Here is a 23,827-nt window from a genome sequence, read left to right as displayed (position 1 = left end):
CAGGAATGATGTCAGATGCTGGGGGGGATTGGTGGAAGTGACAAACGACTGAAGAAGGTAGAATCCGATTGGAGAACACAGTGAAACATGGAACAAAGGGAAGGAGATGAGGAGAACTGTAGGAAGGAATGTGTGGGTGAGGGGCTGCTGGAGCAGGCAGGAGAGGGGAAAGAGAAGGAGTGATGAAGGCCAGTGGGATGAGGGAAAAAGAGGGAACAGTGAGGAGTGGTTACCGGGAGTTAGAGAAATTGATGTTCGTGTTGTCAGGTTGGAGACTGCCACGGTGGAATATGAGGTTCTGATCCTCCAATCTAACTCCACTTGGAGGTAGAGGAGGCCAAGGGCAGACATGTCAGTTTTGGAATAGGAATTGGAATTAGAATGGCTGGCTACTGGGAGATCCTGGCTTGTACGGCGGATGGAGTGAAGGTGAAATCTGTGGTGGTGGTGCACCTGTAGAATTCATTGGCACAGATGACTGCAGAGGCCAAGTCATTTGGTGTACTAGAAGTGGAAGTTGATAGGTCCTTGATTAGTAAGGGTGTCAAAAGTTACAGGAGAAAGTCAGAGAAAGGGCTTGAGAGGGATAATAATTTAGTCATAATGGAATGGTGGAGCAGATTCGATGGGCTGAATGGCCTAATGATGCTCCTATGTCTTATGGTCTTATGGTTTAACTTGACAGGTTGGAGACTGATGAGGTGGAATTTAAGGTGCTAATGCTGATTTTCAGGATCCTGAACAAGAAATCTCGGCTTGGATATACATCACCATAACATCACTACCAGGCACAGCTGAGCATCTTCCAAGACCGCAAACACTGAACAGATCAAATTGCTAACTCAGTCAGAGGGTGCCGGGGACAGTACTGAAATCCTGCCGTAAAGTAAACAACCCATCCAGCTCTCAGTTCCTTTATCTCATGCTGTTGCCACAAAGAAGATGGCAAGTTTCCACAAAAAACTCTTTGAGTACAAATCCTTTGGAGCTGCACTTAACAGTTTCATGCTGTATCACAGAAAGGGAGGCTGCTCCCTTGCCAGGAAATGTTGGCAAGGAGACGGGGGGGGGGGGTGTGGGGGGGAGGGGGGGTTTACTGGTTTAATGAGTGGAAAAGAGGAGCGCCGGTTTGTACAGTGGCATTAATGAACTGCAGTAGCTTAGACGGAGTTGCACTTCTAAAGAGAGTGTTAGATATTGCAGAATTATCCAAGGCATTTTACAGCTGCGAGGTGCAAAACAAAAGGCAGCCGTGCTATATGAAAGGGGCTTTGTGTTTAGACAAGCTGCGCGCCTATTTACAATGTGGAAGGGAGAATTTAACACATTTTCCTGGCCACGCCAGCACCACAAAACTGAGGGGAGCAGGGGCTCTCGATGACAAGTGCAAATATTTGCCGCAAGATTAATGTATCCTGTGAAAATAGTGGACTTCTGCGTCATAAAGCGCGGGGTCGTGTTAATTCACCTGGACGGGCAAAGCCTATCCTGGAAACCTTTGCAGTCATGAATTCGCCAAACACAACTCTTGAGTGAAATGTTCAACTGAAGCTTTATTTCAGCTGGTTCGAGCTTTTGGAATTTCTGAAGACTGATTTATTTTTGCAGACCACCTCCTCCTCTCCCTCCCCTTTTTATCAGCCTACTTGTCCACTGAAGGAGGCACATTCATGCATCGCTTCTCCCACTGCAAATCACTTTTCTGAGCTCAACAGAACTCTGAATTCATCTCGCGTCACGCTGCATTCTTCAAGCTTGCTACTCCGATGAGACCCGACAGTGTGGCTGAATGCAGGACTTTGATCATTATGAGTGGGGAGTGCTGACCCTTAGTACAGGCTTGTTCTTCTGAATGCAGACAGTGTGGGCGGACCATACATCCTGAGGCAATGCAGTTGTTCAATGGGATAACAGCGATACACTGAGGAAGATGGTAAATGTCTTTCTATTCACCTTCTAAAATAGCATTAAACTTAGTTTGCATTAAAGGTGCTGGAGCCCGCAATAACAGTTCAAAACCTACATGAAAATCAAAGCAAGATTGTAAGAAGTAATTACATTAGAAATACTGTTTGAAATGTTATCTGTGTGTTTGTGTATTAAGTCTAAAGACAAAATGTTTAATCAGTTCTGCATTGATCACAGGGAAATTCTTATTTCGATTCGTTTTGCAAGAAATTAGACATAACTAAAACATGATGGTTTACGATAGACATTTATATGAATAATGTTAAGAAGTTTCAAGATTAACAGAAGAGTTTTCATACTTGATTTATTTTTCTCTTATATTGAGATACTGCTGGTTAACTCAACGTACTTCACTGTATGTTTCAATGTTCATGTGATAAATAAACTTAAATCTTGAATTGGAATTGATCAAAGCATCTTTGGGGAAGGGTTGTACATCTTAAAGAAATAAAATGTTACATCTAATGAAGTAAAACATATCAATAATCACCAGATCAATAATCTCTTTGAGCTGCTGTATTGCCTTATCGCAGGCCAAGTTCTCGAACCCACACCCTCCTTCCAGTGACGCGATAAAATCAAAACCTTTATTTTGATTTTTCTTGATTTCAAAAGTTATGACGTTCCTAGTGTCTGAAATGTTAACAGTGGGGATTCAGGCCTTCAAGGATATTGTTGCTATTAACATACAAGACCTTCTGTAAGATGCAGAAGGTGCAGCCCCATAACCTCACTTGGTCTCCATTACCACGCTAGAGGGAATTGTGGATTCTGTTCCCATAAGCAGAACTACGACAGGGTATGCTGACCAGTAGGCATCAGAAGTTGTAAAAGCCTGGAAGTTCTATTTCATTCAGCTGTTCTTCAATGTTACATTTTCTTTTCTGGAGAAAAATGCACCATTGACCACCTCCAGGCTGCTTCACTTTGTACGGGCAGTGTAGGCTAGTTACACCAGCAGCAACATGATTTTTATATTGAGTGAATGCGTGCTGACTTCATTCACTGCGCATCTCATTGCAGGGAAGCCTGGAGCTCACTGTCCAGGGAATATGCACCTGCCAGAAATAACAGCTCTTTACACTTTGCTGCCGAGTTTCCGATACCTACAGAACTTTTCCAGTTCCAACCCATAACCGTCAGCCCTCTCCACATGCAAAACAACCCTCTGGGCTTCCAGTCTGTAGATTCTTTATAATGAGATCTCCTCGCAATACTCCCCTGACAGCACCCAACCTGCTCCCTCCACCTCTCCATCATCCCCACAGTCTACCCTACCCTGACAGGTCATTATCTCATTAGCAGCAGTCCACCTGAGCTGATGCTTTAAATAAGAACAAGGAAACCACCACCATTTTTGTATTCCAAGCTGCTCTCTTCCCCTTTCTCAACTTACTTCCTTCTTCCTCCACTTTCTCCTTCTTCTTTATACCTCTTCCTTATCTTCACTCTCTCACCCTCTTTCCCTCTTCCTGTCCCCTCCCTCACCCTCTCTCCCTCATACTCTCCCTCAGCTTTCTTTCTCTCACTATTTCTCACACCCTCTCCTTGTCCTAAACCTTTCCCTCACCATCTGTCCTCTCCCTCTCTCATTCTCCCTCAGCCAATCTCTGCGCCCCCCCCTACCACCTGTTTCACCCTCTTTATCTCCTTCTCCCCTCTCCCTCCGTCGCCTAGTTCCCAAATCTCTCACTCTTGCTTTGCAGGAGTTTCATATTCTCTCTTCTCCATCGCACCCCCACCCCAACACAACCATCCAAGGACCTTTGTTTCTTCTAATCCAATACCCCCCTCACCCCTCACGGCTTCACCCTTCACAACACACACAATTTCACCACAGTACCTGGCAATGTCCTCTACTCCTCCTAATCCCAGGCCATCTCCCTTTTATTTTTATTTGTTTATTGAGATACAGCATGGAATAGGCCCCAACTTTTTGACCCACACCACCCTACAACCCCCTAATTTAATCCTAGCCTAAACACAGGAGAATTTATAAGGAGCAACTAACCTACCAACCGGTACGTCTTTGGACTGTGAGAGGAAAACCACACAGTCACGGAGAGAACATACAAACTCCTTACAGGGAGTGGCAGGAATTGAACCTGGGTTGCCTGGACTGTAAAGCGTTGTGCTAACCATTACGCTGCCCCTTTCTCCATAAGATCCTCCCCCTGACCTCCCTGCAAACTTTCCGAACTACAATCATAAAATACCCATTCCTTTCATAACTAGAGCGACCCACACAAAATGCTGGAGGAACTCAAGAGATCCAAGTGACATCTACGGAAAGGAATAAGCAGTCTATATTTTGGACCAAGACACTTCATCAGTCCTGAGACGTGAACTGCCTATTCCCCTCTACAGATACTACATGATCTGCTGAGCTCCTCCAGCATTTTATGGGCGCTTCTCTGGATTCCCAGCATTTGCAGATTCTCTTGTGTTTGTCCTTTCATAATAGATCTGATTCCTGCCTTCCACCTACTATCTGATGGCTCTAGTTCACTCCCAACAATCTACGTTTCGATAAACACCCAACCATGCCAGCTTCCAGAATTTCGACACTAACTCTCCGCAGTATGGATAGCTGGTGCAACCCCTTTATGGATTCAAGGCCATCCTGCTAATTGCCTACCATGTATGGTGCCAGGATTTTAGTGTTTAAAGAGCACCTGAATGGAGGTTCAGTGCTCAGTCATAAGCTCAACTAGAGATATCAGCTTGTGTCTTGTTTAGTGCTCAGCTCTCGTTGCAGTTTCATACCATGTCTCGATCCTTGCCTCGGATACTCCAGCATTCGGGTCCCAACCATCCTCGTCGAGGTCTCTTGTCACAGTACGATTGAGCCAACATGGATCCAGCAGGGTTTCCGAGTCTCTCGGGCCGCTGCGACCAGCCGCAGCGAGAGGATTTCCAGACCGAGGCTGGAGCTACGTGACCTCCAGGTCGCCGTTCATCAACTTTTGCAAGGAGGAAGCCAGGGTCGTTCAGGAGAGCCTGTCGGTTGCTCCATGAAGCCAGTACATCTTCCAACTCCAGAGAGATTCAACGATGAACCAGGTTTTTGCCTCAACTTCGTCACTCAATGTTCATTGGTGTTCGAACTTCAGCCATCCTGGCTCCCTTTGGAGCGCAAAAAGGTGGTCTTCATTATCTCTCTTCTGCCTGGGCCACCGTGCATTGAGAACAAAGGTCAGAAGTTTGTTGGGATTGGAGGAATTTATGGCTACCACGAGGAAGGTGTTCCATCACCCTGCCAGAGCCAGCCGAGCCTTGGACCGTCTGATGAAGATTTGGTAGGGCCAATGGTCAGCGGTCGACTATGCTATCAAGTTTTGGACCTTGGCCCAAAAGAGTGGCTGGAATGGGGAAGCCTTAGCCACTTTATACCACCACAGACTCCTCGCCTTGGGAGATCCAGCAGAGGACTTGGAGATTTTGATTGACCAGTCCATTCATTTCAATAATTGTCCGGCAGAGCGAAAGTGGGACTACTTCAGGAGGTCGAAGAGGGCTAGCTCGACCGAGCCCGGCCTCAACGCATGGCAGTTCCACTCCCTGACCTTGAACCAGCCTATCTTCTGCTCAAGATCTTGTTTTGCCCACGTAAGTCAGCTGCACTAGACTATCTGCCAATGAGCGATCCCGGTGTCAGAGTTGTGGGTGTTGCTTTTACTGTGTCCAAGGCTGAAACCAACAGGAAACTACTAAGACCATCCAGTATCTGGAGGACTGTGATGTTTGCAGCCACTCCTCCCAATCCCACGGACCCTGGTTTCATGCTGAAGGCGAAGATCTCCCAGGGTAAGAACAGGAGGCAGGTGAAGGATTTTATGGGCTCTGGGGCAGCAGGTAATTTTCTGGACTTAGGAACTGTTCATCGTCTTGACACACTGCTGCGAGAGTTGAGCCAGTCTCTGCCTATAATTGTCTTGGATAGCTGTCTGCTAGGTTCCAGGCAGATCCAGCAACAGACTGTGGTCTTGCAGATGAGGATAGAGGATCATGTGGAAAATGTTAGTTTCTACATCATTGACTCACCACTCATACCCCTGATCCTTGGGTACCCATGGCTGTCCCAGCACAACCCATCTTTGGACTGGAGAGAGGGCAGAATGATTGCTTGGTCCAGTCGTTGTAAGAGGGTATGCTTGCAGTGTGGTGGTCTGACCCCCAGACTCTCCTGAGATCAATGATCAACAAGGAGGTGGTCTTCAGTGCGAGGTAACCTTGAAGCCTTCTAGAGACCTAGTCTTGCCCTCAAGGACAGACAAGCCGGTTCAGGCCAATGTGACTGTAAGTCCCAATCCTGTATAGCTGGGCGAGCGCTGGAACTAGAGAGAGGAAATCTCTGGAGAAAACCAAGGAGGTGCCCAGGCAAACTGGAACACTTGCAGCTAAGCCTAAGGGATCCAGCTGCCTAATCCCAACTAAAGGAGAGACTCCTAAGCTCAGACTCTTAGAACCTATTCCTGGGTGCACAAGGACTATTGGTTACACCTCACTGCTGACACTTGAGGACATGTACGAGGATTTAGACTCTGATTTGGCTGCTGTTTCAATAAAAGAGTCTAGCAAACCTAAGGAAGAGACTTTGAGATCTATTGAAATACCTCTGACACCTAAGAAGCCCCAGGTGTTGTCCAGAAGAAATTGCAGTATTCAAACTAGTTGGGATCCCTTCCATCTACAAGGATATGGAGGAAGTCTTCAGCAAGGGAAAGGCCTTGACTCTTCCACCACACTGACCCTATGACTGTGCTATAGACCTACTGCCCAGTACCTGTCCACGTGGGGTCGATTATATGCGCTCTCAGGCCCAGAGAGAAGTGGAATAGAAGAGAATGTAAAGAAGGCTCTTGCCATGGGTTTCATTTGGCCCTCCACTTCACCAGCCAGTGCAGGCTTCTTCCTGATAGAGAAGAAGGATGGGAACCTATGGCCATGGATTGACTATGGAGGGTTAAACCACATAATGGTTAAGAATCATTACCCCCTTCCACTCATGAATTCTGCCTTTGAGATTTTACAAGGACAAGAATACTCATGAAGCTAGACCTGCAGCGTGCATACCATCTGGTCGGCATAAAGAAGGGCGATGAGCAGAAAACCACATTCAATACCCTGACAGGGCACAATAAGTATCTGGGTATGCCTTATGGTCTTGCAAATGCGCCAGCAGTGTATCAGGCCTTTATAAACTATGTTCTTTGGGATACTCTCCATAAATAATACACCCTTGTCTACTTGGATGGTATCCTAATTTTCTCAAAGTCCATAGAGGAGCATATTTCTCACATCAAGGACGTTTTAAAGATTCTTCTAAATCATGGACTTTATGTTAAGCTGGAGCAGTCCGAATTTCCCATGACACCCATTTCATTTTTGGAGTTCATCATCTCTAATAACAATCTCGAGGTGGACTCTACCAAGATCCAGGCAGTCAGAGAGTGGTCACAATCATCCAGTATCAAACAAGTCCAATGATTCCTGGGATTTGCTAACTTTTACCGGAAGTTCATCAGGAACCTCAGCTCAATGTAGCTCCACTGACGTTGCTAACTGAGAAATCCACGGGCCCTTTTGTCTGGACTGCTGAAGTGGACACTGCTTTTGCAGAGCTCAACCAATGATTCATATCAGCTCCTATCTGGTTTCACTAAGCCAGATCTTCCCTTCATCGTGGAGGTGGATGCCCCTGACTTCGGAGTGGGGGCAGTGTTGTCTCAACAGTCAGCTTCGGACAGTAAACTCTACCCGTGTGTGTCTTTCTCCAGGCAGTTTTCCCCAGCAGATAGAAACTATGACATTGGGAATCAGGAGCTACTCATGGTTAAGTTGGCCCGGAGGAATGGCATCTCTGGCTTGAGGAGGCTGAATTCCCAGCAAACTAGATGGTCTCTTTTCTTTAACAATCTTAAATTTGTCCTGACTTATAGATTGGGGTCAAAGAACCAGACACTCGATGCCTTATCTCGTCAGTTCAACGAACCCAAAAGAGGGACGCAGCCTACCGCCATTTTGCCCCAGGTTAAGGTGATAGCGCCAATCAATTAGGGAATCGACAAACTTGTTCGCAAGGCCCAGGTGCGAGGGAAGGTTCACGAGAATGGTCCTCCAAGGGCACTTGGTTGTCCCAGGTTCCATCAGGCCACACATACTCCAACAGGGGTATTCATCAAGAATGACCGCCCTCCCGGATATTGCCAGAACCCTTGAGTTCATTAAGAGGAGGTACTGGTGGCCCGGAATGGCGAAAGAGGTTCGTCAATTCGTGCAGACATGTGAGGTATGCACTTGGAACAAGGAGCCCTGTACCCATCTTCAAGGATTCTTTCACCCTCTACTGGTTCGAGACAGACCATGAGCACACATCTCCATTGACTTTGTCACGGGTCTTCCACCATCCAAGGAGAAGACTGTCATCATGTGATTGTCAGCAATTTTCGAATGCCTACAATTCAGTGCCTGGGACAATCTGCAGACAAGATTGTCTTGAACCAGGCCTTGAGGATCCATGTATTCCCGATGGACATTGCCTCATCATATCTGCTGCTCTGATTCTTATTTCACCCCATACTCCAGTAATCTTCTGCATCAGAATCTTCCCCTAACCCTGGTTGGTTCCAGTCCAGTACCAGTAACCAAGCATATCCAATGACATGCTTTTTCCAGTTCCATCCCCACCACCCCTGAGAGTCTGGCACCCTTGGTATACCCAGTACCAGCTACTCCATTTACACTGTGTGCTCTAGTGATTGGGCCTGTGGCTCATGATATCCCAAAGCTGGTCTCAGTGAGGTAGAACCAGGTTACACTTTGAGCTTATAGTGTTTGAAATACAACCTTAGCTCTTTTTGGATTGAATGAGCAGGAGGTTTGATTCCTCTCCACTATCAAGCATATTTTCAAGAGGCAGTATTTCAAGAAAACAGAATGTAGCACTAAGGACTCTCAGCATCTAAGACACGCCCTCTTCACATTACTACCATCAGTGTGGTTATACAGGAGCTCAAAGACCCACACACAATGATTCAGAAACAGTTTCTTCACCTCTAAGGTCAGACTTCTGAATGGTCCATGGATCCATAAACACTACCTCATTATTCCTTTTTAGACCATAAGACAAAGAAGGAAAATTAGGCCATTTGGCCCATCGAGTCTGCTCTGCCATTCTATCACGGCTGATTTATTATCCCTTTTAACCCCATTCTCCTGTCTTCTCCCCATAACCTTTGATGTCCTTACAAATTAGATTCAATGGACTGAATGGTATAACTCTGCTCCCGTATTTTATGGTCATATGGAAACTCTACATTGATATTTGTGGGGTTCTTCTAATCTTCAGGCACAGAGACCCCTATTGTATGATATTTCAGCCCAATGCCTGCATGAAATTTGAGAGCAGGTTTCTAACACAGTCAAAGACGACTCCTGTACCACCGATGAAGTATTTGTATTTATGCACTGAAAGTAATATTGCAACAGCAACTGTCATCACCACTGTGCAATATCCAACTGGACTTCTCAAAAGTAATCAGAATCAAATTTATTATCACTGACTTATATGACAGCACAGTGCAAAGACATAAAATTTCTGTAAATTACAGTCTTAAATAAATAATGCAAAAATTAGGAATAATGAGGTAGTACTTATAGACTCATAGACCGCTCAGAAGAAATCTGAGGCAGAGGGAAGAAGCTGCTTTTGAATTGTTGATTATGTGACTTCAGGCTCCTGTACATTCTCCCTGAAGGTAGTAATGAGAAGAGGACATGTCCCAAATGGTGAGGATCCTTAGTGCTTCTTCAGGTACTGCCTCTTGAAGATGCCCACAATAGTGGGGAGTGCTGTGTCTACCATGGAGCTGGCTGAGCCCACTGCACTCTGCAGCCTCTTGCAATCCTGCATATTGAAGCCTTCACACCAGCTGCTGATGCAACCAGCCAGAAAGGCTCTCGACAGTAAATCTATAGAAATTTGCAGAAGTCTTTGGTACCATACCAAATCTCCCCAAGTTCCTAATGATAAAGAATTACTCATGTGCCTTCTTCGTGATTACCTGGATGTGTTAGGCCAGCTTCTTGAAAGGTTTAGTTGCTCAGAAGTGGTTTCCATTTATATCTTGAATGAAACCAATCAATATGTTCTTTAACAAGCTGAAAAAAAGAACTAGCAAAGCATCAGTATGGTGTAAGGATTTAGTGTTTATTTACCTGGGTTCAAAACACAGTGCTTATCATGCTAGTTTGTGAATCCTGAGATTTGTTTATATTAATAAACATTTCTTTGAAAGTTCAGGCGGTATTGTTGTAAGTGACCCCGTGCAGCCAGGTTCAGATTCAGAATCTGAATCTGATTGTCAGGAATGAAGTCTAGCTTATGTTTGACAATTACCATATCAATGTGCTGATTCTGGACTGTGAGACTCTAACTCTGGACAACTAGACCTGGACTAACAGTAGCATCAAGGAAAAGCTTCATGGACTGTCGAGTGTGAATTCCTTATGACAACAAGGCTTCATGAATCAATGTTCTCATGCTTTGCATATCCATTTCCTCATAATTAACATAATCAAATGTACTGGCATCTCCATATTAAAGAAGAACTGGAATTAGAATTGGAATTGATTATACTTTATACTTTATTGTTGCCAAACAATTGGTACTAGAACGTACAATCGTCACAGCGATATTTGATTCTGCGCTTCATGCTCCCTGGGTTACAAATATTAAATATTAAAATATTAAAACTACTTAAAATTAGTAAATATTAAAATTTAAATTATAAATCATAAATAGAAAATAGAAAAATGGGAAGTAAGGTAGTGCAAAAAAACCAAGAGGCAGGTCGGATATTTGGAAGGTACGGCCCAGATCTGGGTCAGGATCCGTTCAGCAGTCTTATCACAGTTGGAAAGAAGCTGTTCCCAAATCTGGCCGTACGAGTCTTCAAGCTCCTGAACCTTCTCCCGGAGGGAAGAGAGATGAAAAGTGTGTTGACTGGGTGGGTCGTGTCCTTGATTATCCTGGCAGCACTGCTCCGACAGCATGCGGTCTAAAGTGAGTCCACGGACGGAAGATTGGTTTGTGTGATGTGCTGTGCCGTGTTCACAATCTTCTGCAGCTTCTTTCGGTCTTGGACAGGACAACTTCCATACCAGGTTGTGACGCACCCTAGAAGAAGGCTTTCTACGGTGCATCTATAAAAATTAGTGAGGGTTTTAGGGGACAGGCCAAATTTCTTTAGTTTTCTCAGGAAGTAAAGGGGCTGGTGAGCCTTCTTGGCAGTGGACTCTGCTTGTTTGGACCAAGTCAGGTCATTTGTGATATTGACCCGAAGGAACTTAAAGCTTTTGACCTGTTCCACTTGCGCACCACCGATGTAAATTGGGTTGTGCGGTCTGCTACTCCTTCTGAAGTCAACAACCAATTCCTTCGTCTTGCTGACATTGAGGAATAGATTATTGTCTTCGCACCATGCCACCAGGTTCTTAATTTCCTCTCTGTACTCAAACTCATCATTACCCGTGATACGGCCTACAATTGTTATTGTCACTGTTATGTCACTTGCCTTACATAGTCTTCGTTCTGATTAATTTATTGCACATTGCATTGAGGTAAAACAAAGTAAAGCAATAACAATCTGGAATAAAATGTAACAGACACAGAGAAAGTGCAATGCAGGTAAACAATAAAGTGCAAGGCCATAACAAGGTAGAAGGAACTTGCAGAAGACAAAAGAAATGATAATTTACTTCAGGACGACAAGAGATCCTGAACAAACTCCACTATTCATAAATGGTGAGGTAGTGGAAAGGGCAGTTTCAGACTTTTGGGGATGAACATCACCGAGGAGCTCTCTTCGTCTGTCAACATAACCTCGATAGTAGGGAAGGCACAACAGTGACTATACTACCTGAGGTGCTTAGGGAGAGGTAATATGCCCCAAAAATTGCTGGCCAACTTTTATCGATATGCGATAGAGAGTATACTGATATACTGAATGACAGTGTGGTACCCTAGCTGCAGAAGACAGATCACATAGGTGATTAGGATGGTTCAATACATCATTGGGAATCAACTACCGGACTTTGAGACAATCTACAACTTTAAATGCCTACGACACACTCGAAATATCATTAAAGACCCATCCACTGTCTGTTCAACCTCCTGCCATCTAGTAGAGGATACAGAAGCATCTTAGCCAAGACAATAAGACTGAAAAACAACTTCTTCCCCAGGGCTGTTGTGCAGCTGAATAATGCCACACCCTGGTTCGCCAATGACCTCTGAGTGTTATGGACTATCAAAGCCACTTGTTGCATGTAAATACAGTTGTTTTAAAACTTTGCCATGCCACAGGCATTGTAAATATCTGTTTCGCATGAACTGGAGCAGCACTGCAATCTCATTGTCTTGTGCAATGACAATAAAATTATATTCTGCTACCTAGGACAGAAGGAGGAAGAGGAATAACAGATATAGAAAAATATAGAAAATCTTGTACCTCCTTCCTGATGGCAGCAATGAGAAGAGAGCATGACCTAGATGGTGGGGGTCCTTGACGATGGCGGCTGCTTTCACTGTGGCAGCACTCCTTGTAGATGTGCCCATTGGTGGGGACGGTTTTCCTGGGATAGCCTTTCCTCATTTTTGAAGTATAAATAATGTTCAATTTAATAACTTATAGATTTTTTTACGGGAGTGCAAGAACACTTAATTGAACTGTTATCTCTTGGTTTCTAAGGATATTTTGTTTGGGTTGATATAACATTATGGTGACATTCGTCTCCTGTTACTTGCAAGTCACTACTGGTTGTAATCAGAAATGCCGGTAGGAGTTGTAAACTATTACATTAAACAGAAAACTTTAAGCCACGTCTGCCAGTATTGACAACAGTCATTTCTGAGCTTTGCCTTCTGTAAAGAAACTGGAAAACTTGTTAACATGCTGATGTTAAATAGGGGACTGGCATCAGGAAGGGTTAAACTTCCCTTGTGCAAAATATACAGGTACTCGCAGTTACCTACTGAACAATTGGAGCTTGTCTTGTTTAACTTCGTGGGATGCATGCTATACTTTGGGTGGGCTTTAAACAAAAAGGCCTTAGAACAATTGACTGGCTTGTACCCCCTGCTACACCCTGCATTGATTATATTCTATCTTTTTCTTTCATCTGTCTGCTTTATTCTTTGTTAATCTGAGTTCCAAAGCAGAAAGGTAGTCCTGGAACAAACATGCATGATCATGTTTGCTGATAATTTTTGGTCCACTATCTCTTGTTTAAAACAAAAATTCATTCAGGAACTGAGTTAATTTTTTACTCACACTCAGCGCTTGTTCTGCAGTATTCATTTGATTTGTACAAAGAAAATCTTTGCCCAGTTCAGATGAGTCACTTCTACAAAATGACCACTGTCTCACTTATTGTATGTCACACAATTTGCAAAGATGTTATTTGTCTTGGAAACAAAAAGATCCTAGTTTGTAAACAATTGGGCCCAGTCCTTTCCATAATGTCTAGCACAGTGTCTCAAAGTTCAAAGTAATTTCATTATCAAAATATGTATACTTTCATTTTCTTTCAGGCATTCACAGTAGAGCAAAAAATACAATAGAATCAGTGAAAAACTACAAAGACAAAAACGGACAAACAACCAATGTGCAAAAGAAGACAAATAGAGCAAATACAATAAGTAAATCAATCCTGAGAACACGAGTTGTAGTGTACATGAGAGTGAGTCCATAAATTGTGGAGTCAGTTTAGAGTTGTCGGGAGTGAAGTTATTCGTGCTGGTTCGGGGCCTCATAGTTGAAGAGTAATAACTGTTCCTGAATCTGGTGGTGTGGAACCTAAGGAACAATTACTACCCTTCAACCATCAGGCTCCTGAACCGGTGTGGATAGCTTCACTCACCTCATCTCTAAATTTACAGACCAATGTGAGATCTGTAATCCATTTAGGGAGAATTAAATTCCTCAGTCCCTTATCAAAACAAAACAATTTCTATTCCATCCACAGAGAACCAATAGTGTTCATTCTTCCGGGGTTAAAGAGTGCCAGTGGGCTCCTTTTCATGAACCATGCTATCCCTGTTGTCTTCAATAATGTTTTCTGTATCACTGATTTATCTACAGTTTGATTGGCTGGGCCTCAATATCAATCAATAAGTTCAATTACATCCAGTAGAGAGCAATTTGTTTTCTCAGACCAGTGCAGATTTGCCCCAGGTTATGAATACCCAATTTATGGGCAGCCCGTGCATACAAGCACATGTTTGGGATCAATTTGTCAGCTGCTGTGGGGCGGTGTCCTGGCAGACTGTTCCGTGGCTGCATTTCCAATATCGTGGCTGCTTGGGTTATGAGCAGCTCTGGGATGGAACCCTGTTGTAACTGCGTCAGAATCCGGTTTATTTTCACTAGCATATGTTGTTTGTGGCAGCTGTATAGGGCAAAGACATATAAATTAATATAAGTTATAATTAAAAAAAACAAATAATAATACAGAAGAAGGATAACATGGTAGTGGTCATGGGTTGATGGATTGTTCAGGAATCTGACGGTGGAGGGGAAGAAGCTGTTCCTGAACCATTGACTGTGGGCCTTCAGGCTCCTGTACACTCTCCCTTAAGCCCTGATGAGAAGAGGGACGGTGAGGATCCTTAGTGCTAAGTTCAGGCACTGCCTTTTGAAGATGTCGTCGATGGTGAGGAAGGTTGTGCCTGTGGTGGAGCTGGCAGAGTCTCAGCCCTCTGCACCTTCTAGTAATCCTACACATTGGAACCTCCATTCCAGGTGGTGACCCAACCAGCCAGAAAGGCGTTCCACAGTACATCTGTAGAAACGTGTAGGAATCTTTGGTGGCCTACCAAATCTCCTCAAATTCCTAACAAAGTAGAGTTACTGCCATGCCTTCTTCATGAACAACAGTCAATAAGAAACGGAGATGAAGGTATGAAGATAGAACATAGAATACAGAACAGTACAGCACAGGAACAAGCCCTTCAGCTTACAACATTGAGCTCAATCAATTAAATTAGCCAACTAAACTAACCCCTTCTACCTGCACAACGTCCATATGCTTCAATTCCCCTCACATTTATGTGCCTATCTAAAGATTTCTTAAAGGTTTCTACTGTAGCTGCCTTTACTACGACCACAGGCAGGACATACATGTGTAGGAAACTTGCCCTTCGTATCTCCTTTGAACTTAACTCCCTCTCATCTTAAATGAGAAAATACCAGAAGAGCAAGCAAAGATCAAGGAATAATGAGGTTTTGTCATGGACCATTCCGAAATCCAAGGGCAGAGGGAAGAAGCTGTTCCTGAATTGTTGAATATGTTAGTAATGCCTCCCTATTGGTAGTAATGATGAGTGGAGTTAGATTCGGCCTAGCGTCTTAGATTTTGTGGCAGTCGTGATTTTGTGGAATGCATTGCCTGAGTCAGTGGTAGAGGCAGATACACTAGTGAAGTTTAAGGGACTACTAGACAGGTATATGGAGAAACTTAAGGTGGGGGGGGGGGTTATATGGGCCTGTAATGTTCTGTACTATTCTATATATTGAAGCTATTGCTGTGTGCTGTCAATAAACTGAAGCTGCTGTCAGGTTAAGTTGTGATCAGTGACTGACTGCATTGTTTGCAGACACTAGGACAACTTTGGAGGAAATTACCTGCACTGATGTGGAATTAAGCTGCTTATCAACTTACCTCATGAAAAGACCGCAGTGCAGCACAATATTGTAGCAAGGAGCTGTTGCCTCAATGCACCAGTGACCCTGGTTCAAGTTTGACCTTGGGTGCTGCCTGTGTGGAGCTTTCTTGTTTCACCTGTGACCTTGTGCGTTTCGTCCAGATGTCTTGGATTTCTCCCACATCCCAAAGACATGTGATTTGGGAAGTTAGTTGGCTGCTGTATATTGCCATGGATGGCCGTTGGAATTTATGGTGGGGTCAGCCAAGAATGTAGGGAGAATAAACAATCTAATTAATGTAGGGCTAGTATAACTGGGTGGTAGATAGTTGCCATGGACACAGTGGGCAGAGGGCCTGTTCATGAGCTGTATCCCTCTATATATGACTACAGTATTTTTGCACTTCATTGCATGAGGTCTAATTGATAGTAAATACTATCATAAGTATTTCCTTTCAATATCATAGACCCTAACAAATACTTTATGGGTGTGTTTGCAATTTGGTTGCAAATATTTGAAAACAACTATTTTTTTTTAAACATTGGGTTATTTCAATTTCCATCTTAATCATAGATGTACATATTTTCCAGTTGTTTAGCAGCCGAAAGTATTTGAAAGGTTAATTAAAGGTTGCAATTTTTTTCCTTCCTGGCCTTGCTGTTTATGAGAATTCTTTCATATCATAGGTTACTTAGCCAGCTGGATGACATCATAGTCAAAGAGGTTGCTAAATCATTTGACTGATCTTTCTTGGTATTTGTTTCAATTTTCATTGCCTTGCCCTTGCCTTGCTTTTTCACTTTTCAGTGACATTTCAGATGATTATCCTACACACTGCTTACATGATACACTGCAGCAACTCCTATATCAACAGAGTGATAAAGTAATATCTTCTCCACGTTGACTTCTGGTGACCCAGTCATCACACTTGAACTCATCGAAAACTCCACTACATCAAAGCGCAGTCTGCAGTCGCATCCCCCATGTCTTCTAAGTTGCATAGTCTCCCAGCCAAGTACTTTTTACCTTTGTAACCTCTTCCAGCATTGCAAGTCATTGGGTTCCCTTCCATCCCCTGGTTCCCACTCTGTGCCCTGTACATTATCCCTTTTATTATTGGCAGGCTTACCTTCACCTCCTTTAGAATCAGATTCAAGTTTATTATCACTCACACACTGTATGTCATGAAATTGGTTGTTTTGCAGAAGCAGTACAGTGCAAGTCATAAAAATTAACACATTGTAGGTTACAAAAGTAAATAAATAGTACAAAGGACAAATAACAAATACCTCCCTTAAAATTTCAACTGTGGTCAAAACTTTGCTCACATGTGCTAACTTCTAATGTCAACTTTTTTTTGCTGGTTCTATGACATATCTTGGGAAATGTTGGATCCTGATGATTTTGTGATCCAAAGGTTCATTGGAAGTCAAGAATGATGCATAAAATATCAGTCCTGGTCAAAGCTTTGCTCACTTGTCCTAACTTCTAAAGTGTTCTTATGACCATTTTATTAAATGATCCAAGAATGAAGAAAGAACAAAGAAGTAAGAGCCAAAAACGAAGGGAAAAGCAGTGTGGTCATCTCAAACAAATAGCAATTCTACAACCTAATCCAACAGAAGGTTTACTCAGACAAGATTGCTACATAAGGTGAAGGAGTTGTTCTTGTTAATTTTTTCTTTCTCCTAAGGAAACGTAGAAGTAATCCCTATAACATGTGACATTTACATCCTGAACAATGACTTTTACTTCAAGGCTGTCACAAGATTTTTCAGGAAATCCCTTGTGAAGAGCTCTTGAATACATTGCATACATTTTTTTTTAACTTCCCTACATCAATCCTGCATTACTGTACATCAGGAGCAATGGCAAGATATAAAGGTCGGGTCAGAGGAGGAATGGCGCAAAAGACGGCTCTGGGATCAAGCTGTGTTGTCATTGAGATGGAAGTCATTCAGTGCTGGAGTTTTAGTTCACAGCAGCAAGTGGTTTCAATGGTAAAAATAAAAAAAACTATTAAAGAGGAATGAAGAATGAGGTCCTATGACCCACTGGGTTTGTGAATCAGTGAGACTGGAGTTCAAGGCTTACTGTTCGGTGATCGGCAGATCCTGGGGTCGATGCTAAGGATGGAGGCCTGAAGGTCAAGTTGGAGGTCCGGAAGTCAAGGCCTGCAGGCTGGAGCCCCTGGTCCGTGAACCTCTGTGAGTGGAATGTGTGGGAACACTGGCAGGCTGCCCTCAGCACACCCTTGGAAGACTGGAGTGGGAGAACTGATCAAGTGTGTGGATGGGAAGGAGGGTAGGAGATAGGAAAAAGACTTGTTTTATTGCCTGTTGGGTTCCATCTTGTTGAGCTCTGTATTGGTCTGCCGGACATTGTGGGCATATTAAGTTAGCGCCGGAATGTGTGGTGAAACTTGTGGGCAGCCCCCAGCATATCCTTGGATATGTTAGTTGTGAACAATGCATTTCTATGTACGTCTCTATGTATACATGATAAATAAACTTGAATCTTGAATTTTGTAAAATGGATCTTAAAATTAGAGCAAATATGAATAACCGAGACGTTGGTTGTTGACACAACTGCAGGCTGCTTCAATGTAGGAAGCAGCACATGTAATCATAAGTTTTATGAAGTGTTATTAATCCAAGGCACACACTGTAGACACAGATGAGACTTCAGAAATGTTAGGCAGATTTTGTAGAAATTTGTTACAGTGTTCTTTGACAAGCTGAACCTCTTTAAGTTCTTGATAAAATAAAGATGCTGATGAGCCTTCCTTGTAATTGCAGCTATGTGCTGGACACAGAGCAAGTCATCAATGTGTTAACGTCCAGGAATTGAATCATTTCCAGTGCTGATCTTCCAGCAATGACCGGCACATGTTCACCCCCTTCCTGAGGTGGACAATGAGCTCTTTAGTTTTACTGATATTTACTGAAAGGTTGTTGTCGTGGCACCACTCAACCAGTAGTGAGTGTTGCTATGCATGTGTATGCTGACTCATCACCAGCTATGGTTCATCCAACGGTAGTTGCAAGAAATTATAATAGTGGGTGACAGTGAGCAGTGATCTCTACCCATATCTGTAGATTTATATATTAACCTGGCAGAAGCAAGAGTCTTCATTCAGCTTCATCTGTCCCTTGCTTAAGTTTAATGGAAAAACTCAACACAGTTATTACCCTTCAACAATTGGGCTAGTGAACCAATGTGGATAACTTCATTCACTTCAACACTGAAGTGATTCCAGAACCTACAGACTCACTTCCAAGGACTGTACAACTTACGTTCTCAGTATTATCCACTTATTTATTAGATAGGAATTATTATTGTTGTTTTTGTACACATGAGCACATTGCTTGCTTGTTAGTCCTTGTGTGCAGTTCTTCATTGATTCCATTGTATTTCTTTGTCCCACTGTGAATGCCCCCAAGAAAATGAATCTCAGGGTAGCCTATCGTGATATATACCTACTTTGATAATAAATTTACTTTACTTTAACTCCCACAAGGATTATGCTTGTATAGTAAGCGACCACAATCTGTAGAATTCTCCCCTAATATACTTTAAGCTAAAACGGTACGAAAATAACAACAGAAAGTGCTTGAAACGTCAACAGTTCAGCAGCATCTCTGGAAAGCAACAGAATTAATTTTTCAGGTCAAAGACCCTTCGTTGTGTCGTTCATTTTTCTCTTTTGGTTGGTGTGTGTGTGATGTGTAAAAGAAAGGATTATTATGACTACTCGACATGACATGACTCTGCTCTCTGATTCCTTATTTGGAAACACTGCCAGCAAGGTTTAGCCATTGATGCTCTCATACTGTACAAAAGGAAACATTCACTCTGAGACTTCACTTGTACTAATCTCTTGGTCTTTGCTAATCTTTACCCCATAGCTCAACCTTCTTCAATAGCTGTAGTGTCAGGCAGTGTCAACTTGTGATAAAGTCTGGTAGCAGTCTAGTGTATATCGGATCAGTCCCCGATACCATTAGAATTTAGTTAAATTTGGGGATTTTTGGGACTGATGATGGTCTGTCTCTTAAGACCATAAGACACAGGAGCGTAATTAGGCCATTCGGCCCATTGAGTCTGCTCCGCTCTTCTATCTTGGCTGATTTATTACCTCTCTCAACCCTGTGCTACTGTTTTTCTCCTGGTAACCTTTGATGAACTTACTAATCAATAACATCAACTTCTGCTGTAAATGTACCCAATGACTTGGCCTCCACAGCTGTCTATGGCAATTAATTCCACAAATTCACCACCTTCTGCCTAAAGAATTTTCTCTTCATCTTTGTTCTAAAGGGATGTCTTCGTATTCTGAGGCTGTGCCCTCTGGTCCCAGACTTCCCCACTTTTGGAAACATCCTCTCCACTCCACTCAATCTAGGCCTTTCAACATCCTAGAGGTTTTAATGAGATTCTAGCCTCTTCCAAACTCCAGTGAGTACATGCCAAGAGCTTTCAAACAGTTCTCATACATTAACCCTTTCATTCCTGGGATGATACTCATGAACCTCCACTGGACTCTGCAATGCCGGCATATCCTTTCCTAGGTAAGAGATTCAAACCTGCTCACAATCCTCCAAGTGCGGTCTGACCAATGCTCTTTAAATCTTCAGCATTACATCCTTGCTTTTATATTCTAGTCCTCTCGAAATGAATGCTAACATTGTATTTGCCATCCTTACCACTGACTCAACCTGCAAATTAACCTTTAGGGAATCCTGCATGAACACTCCCAAGGCTCTTTACACATCTGATTTCTGAATTTGCTCTCCATTTAGAAAATAGTCTACACCTTTATTCCATCTGCCAAAGTGCATGACTATCTTTGATTGGTTGCTACCTCCTATTGCACAAAAGTATTGTTTTAAGTTTGACAGCATGTTAATGAAGCTTTTCCTCTGCACATCTTCTTCCACAGGAGGCTGTGGAAATTGGCATATCTCTTTTGATCCTCACCAATTTTTATTGATGCAGTATAAAAAGCATTCCATGTCGATGCATTGGGGCTTGCTACAGCAACGACTCTGCCTGTGATCAGAAAAAACTGCAAAGAGCTGTGGACACAGTTCAGCACATAACGAAAACAAACCTCACCTCCATGGACTCTGTCTATACCTTTTGCAGCTAGCACTATCAAAGACCCTACCCACCTGGGCATTCTCTCATCTCCCCCTTCCCATACTTCCTACCTATATCCACAACACTTCATATGCTCTTGGTCTCCTCAACAACTTTCAATTTCCTGACCCTGACCACCTCATTTTCACCATGGATTTCTAGTCCTTATCCACTTCTATCTCCCATCAAGAACACCTTAAACCTCTCTGCTTCTTTCTCGACAACAGACTCAAACAGTTCCCCTCCACCATCAGCCTCCTCTGTCTGGTTGGAACTGGTCCTGAGCCTCAACAACTTCTCCTTTAGCTCCTCCCACTTTCTCCAAACTCAAGAGGTATCCATGGCACCTGCATGTGCCCCAGCTATGCCTGCCTTTTTGTTGTCTATATGGAAGAGGTCATACTCCAAGCCTTCCCTGGAAATCTTCCTCAACTCTTTCTGCATTGACAACTACATTGGTGCTCACCCATGTCGAGCTCATCAATTTCAGCAACTTTGCCTCCAACTTTCCTTGCTGCCCTTAAATTCACCTGGTCCATTTCTGACACCTCTCTGTCTTTTCTCTGTCTCTCTGAGGACAAACTGTTTACCGATATCTTCTATACACCTACCCATTCTTACAGCTATCTTGACTACACCTCTTCCCACCCTGTCTCCTGTTAAAATGCTATTTCCTTTTCTCAGTTCCTTTGTCTCTTCAAAGAATTGGGTTTTCCTTCCTCTACCATTGGTGCTCCCCTTACCTGCATCTGCTCCATTTCCCAGACATATACGCTCACCTCAACTTCCTACCACCTTAACTGGGAAAGAGTTCCTGTTGTCTTCACCTACCACCCTATGAGCCTCCGCAACCAATACTTCATTCTCCGCAACTTCCAGCATCTTCAATGGGATCTTACCACCAAACACATCTTGACCTCCCCACACTCTCTGCTTTCAACAGGATTGTTCCCTCTATGATTCCCTTGTCCATTGGTCCCTCTCTACTAATCTCCCTCCTGGCACGTATCCCTGCAAGATGCAGAACTGCTACACTTGCCGATTCACCTCCTCCCTCAACTCCGTTCAGGGTCCCAAACAGTCCTTCCAAGTGAGGACTGTTTGGGGCCTCACCTGCGAATCTGTTGGAGTCATCTGTTGTATAGGCTGCATCTACTCCTGATGCAGCCTCCTCTACATTGATGAGACCCAACATAAATTGGGGTCTGCTTTGTTGAGCACCTCCCACTCCTTCTGCTAAAATAGAATTTCCCAATGTCTAACCATTTTAATTCCTTTCCCCATTCTGGTTCCTCTTCTGCCATGATAAAGCAACTCTCAGGGTAGAGCAGCAACACCTCATATAGCCTCCAACCTGGTAGCATGAACATCGGTTTCTCCTTCCAATAATTTTCCCTTCCTTCTTCCCACTTCTTCTATTCTCCACCCTGGCCTCTTACTTCTTCTCCTCTCCTGCCTATCTGCTCCCCCTGGTGCCCTGCCTCCTTCCCTTTCTCTCATGTCCACTCTCCTTTCTAATCAGGTTCCTTCTTCTCCTCTCCTGCCTATCTCCTCCCCCTGGTGCCCTGCCTCCTTCCCTTTCTCTCATGTCCACTCTCCTTTCTAATCAGGTTCCTTCTTCTCCTCTCCTCCCCCTGGTGTCCTGCCTCCTTCCCTTTCTCTCATGTCCACTCTCCTTTCTAATCATGTTCCTTCTTCTCCTCTCCTGCCTATCTCCTCCCCCTGGTGCCCTGCCTCCTTCCCTTTCTCTCATGTCCACTCTCCTTTCTAATCAGCTTCCTTCTTCTCTAGCACTTTTCCTTTTCCACCTGTCACCTTCTAGCTTGTCCTCCGTCCCTTCCCCCAACTTTTTTATTCTGGCATTTTCCCCCTTCCCTCCCCTTCCCTTCCAGTCCTGTAGAAAGGTCTTGCCTCAAAACATTGACTGTTTATTCATTTCAGTAGGTGCTACCTGACCTGCAGAGTTCCACAAGCATCTTGTGGGTGTTGCACCAGAAACAAAACTCTGAAAGTGTAAGTTCAAGGACAGCTTCTACCCCGCCGTTATAAGACTATTAAATGGCTCCCTGGTATGATACAATCGACTTCTGATCTCGCGATCTACCTTGTTATGATCTTGCACCTTATTGTGTATGTGCACTGCACATTTCTTTCTATTCTGGAATTGTTGCACTTTAATCTGCATTACAATTATTTTACCATGTTCTTGTAATGAATTGATCTGTATAAACAGTATGCAAGATAAGCTTTTCACTGTATCTCAGTACATGTGATAATAATAAATCAATTCCAATTTCTGGCCCTTCTTTAAGTATCCAGAATTTTTCTTCTGCTGTGACTGTTAACACGAGAATTTAAACCTGATTTCAAGAAAAAAAACATGCTGAATGCCATACACAGCCTATCCAATGTTAAACAAAGTCACAACACTGTTTTATCACAGTTGCAATGTATTGTCTACGACAAGGGTTATATGAATTGGAGAATCAGTGGACTAACACTGAAGGAACATTGTGGAAGCATTCCATTTAGATGAAAGATAATGTTTAGAGAAGTTGCCAAATGTTCTGACTTCTATAAAGATGCAAAGCCTGCCAGAACTGCAGAATACAACCTCCCATCTGGCCATTCCAACAGGTCCATTATAAACGGGTGAAGGACTTCTTAACTTTCCTTGAGAGGAAGCTGAAGTACCTAGCAGTAAAACACATTAATTCATCTTGGTTTCAAGAGCACTGGAATAAAACACAATTTTCCTTACCATTTACGTTCATCCAGTTATAGAAAACCTTGGTTGGACCATACTAGGAGTACTGTGTTCAGTTCTGGTCACCTTATTGTAGGAAGCATGTGGATGCTTTAGAAAGGGTGCTGAAGAAATTAACCAGATTGCTGCTGGGATTAGAGAGCATGCATTGTGAGGACAGGTTGAGTGAGCTAAGGCTCTTCTCTTTGGAACGAAGGAAGATGAGAGACAACATGACAGAGGTGTATATAATGATAAGGGG

General features: G+C 43.4%; 1 protein-coding gene across 2 annotated transcripts in view; it reads left to right on the top strand.

The window, feature by feature from the left end:
- The first annotated feature begins 1,392 nt into the window (after window positions 1-1,392).
- Window positions 1,393-23,827, top strand: part of LOC140185840 (pleckstrin homology domain-containing family G member 4B-like) — a 211,770-nt gene continuing 189,335 nt past the window's right edge. For both annotated transcript variants that reach the window (XM_072239629.1, XM_072239619.1), the window contains exon 1: window positions 1,393-1,933. In XM_072239629.1, coding sequence (XP_072095730.1) covers window positions 1,931-1,933 — 3 coding nt within the window. In that variant the 5' untranslated portion in view covers window positions 1,393-1,930. The remainder of the gene's footprint in view (window positions 1,934-23,827) is intronic.

The sequence above is a fragment of the Mobula birostris genome, chromosome 2 (genome assembly GCF_030028105.1).
Source record: "Mobula birostris isolate sMobBir1 chromosome 2, sMobBir1.hap1, whole genome shotgun sequence".
Classification (NCBI taxonomy): Eukaryota; Metazoa; Chordata; class Chondrichthyes; order Myliobatiformes; family Myliobatidae; genus Mobula; species Mobula birostris.
Note: the sequence above shows the minus strand (reverse complement) of the source record. Positions and strands in the feature narration are given on the sequence as shown.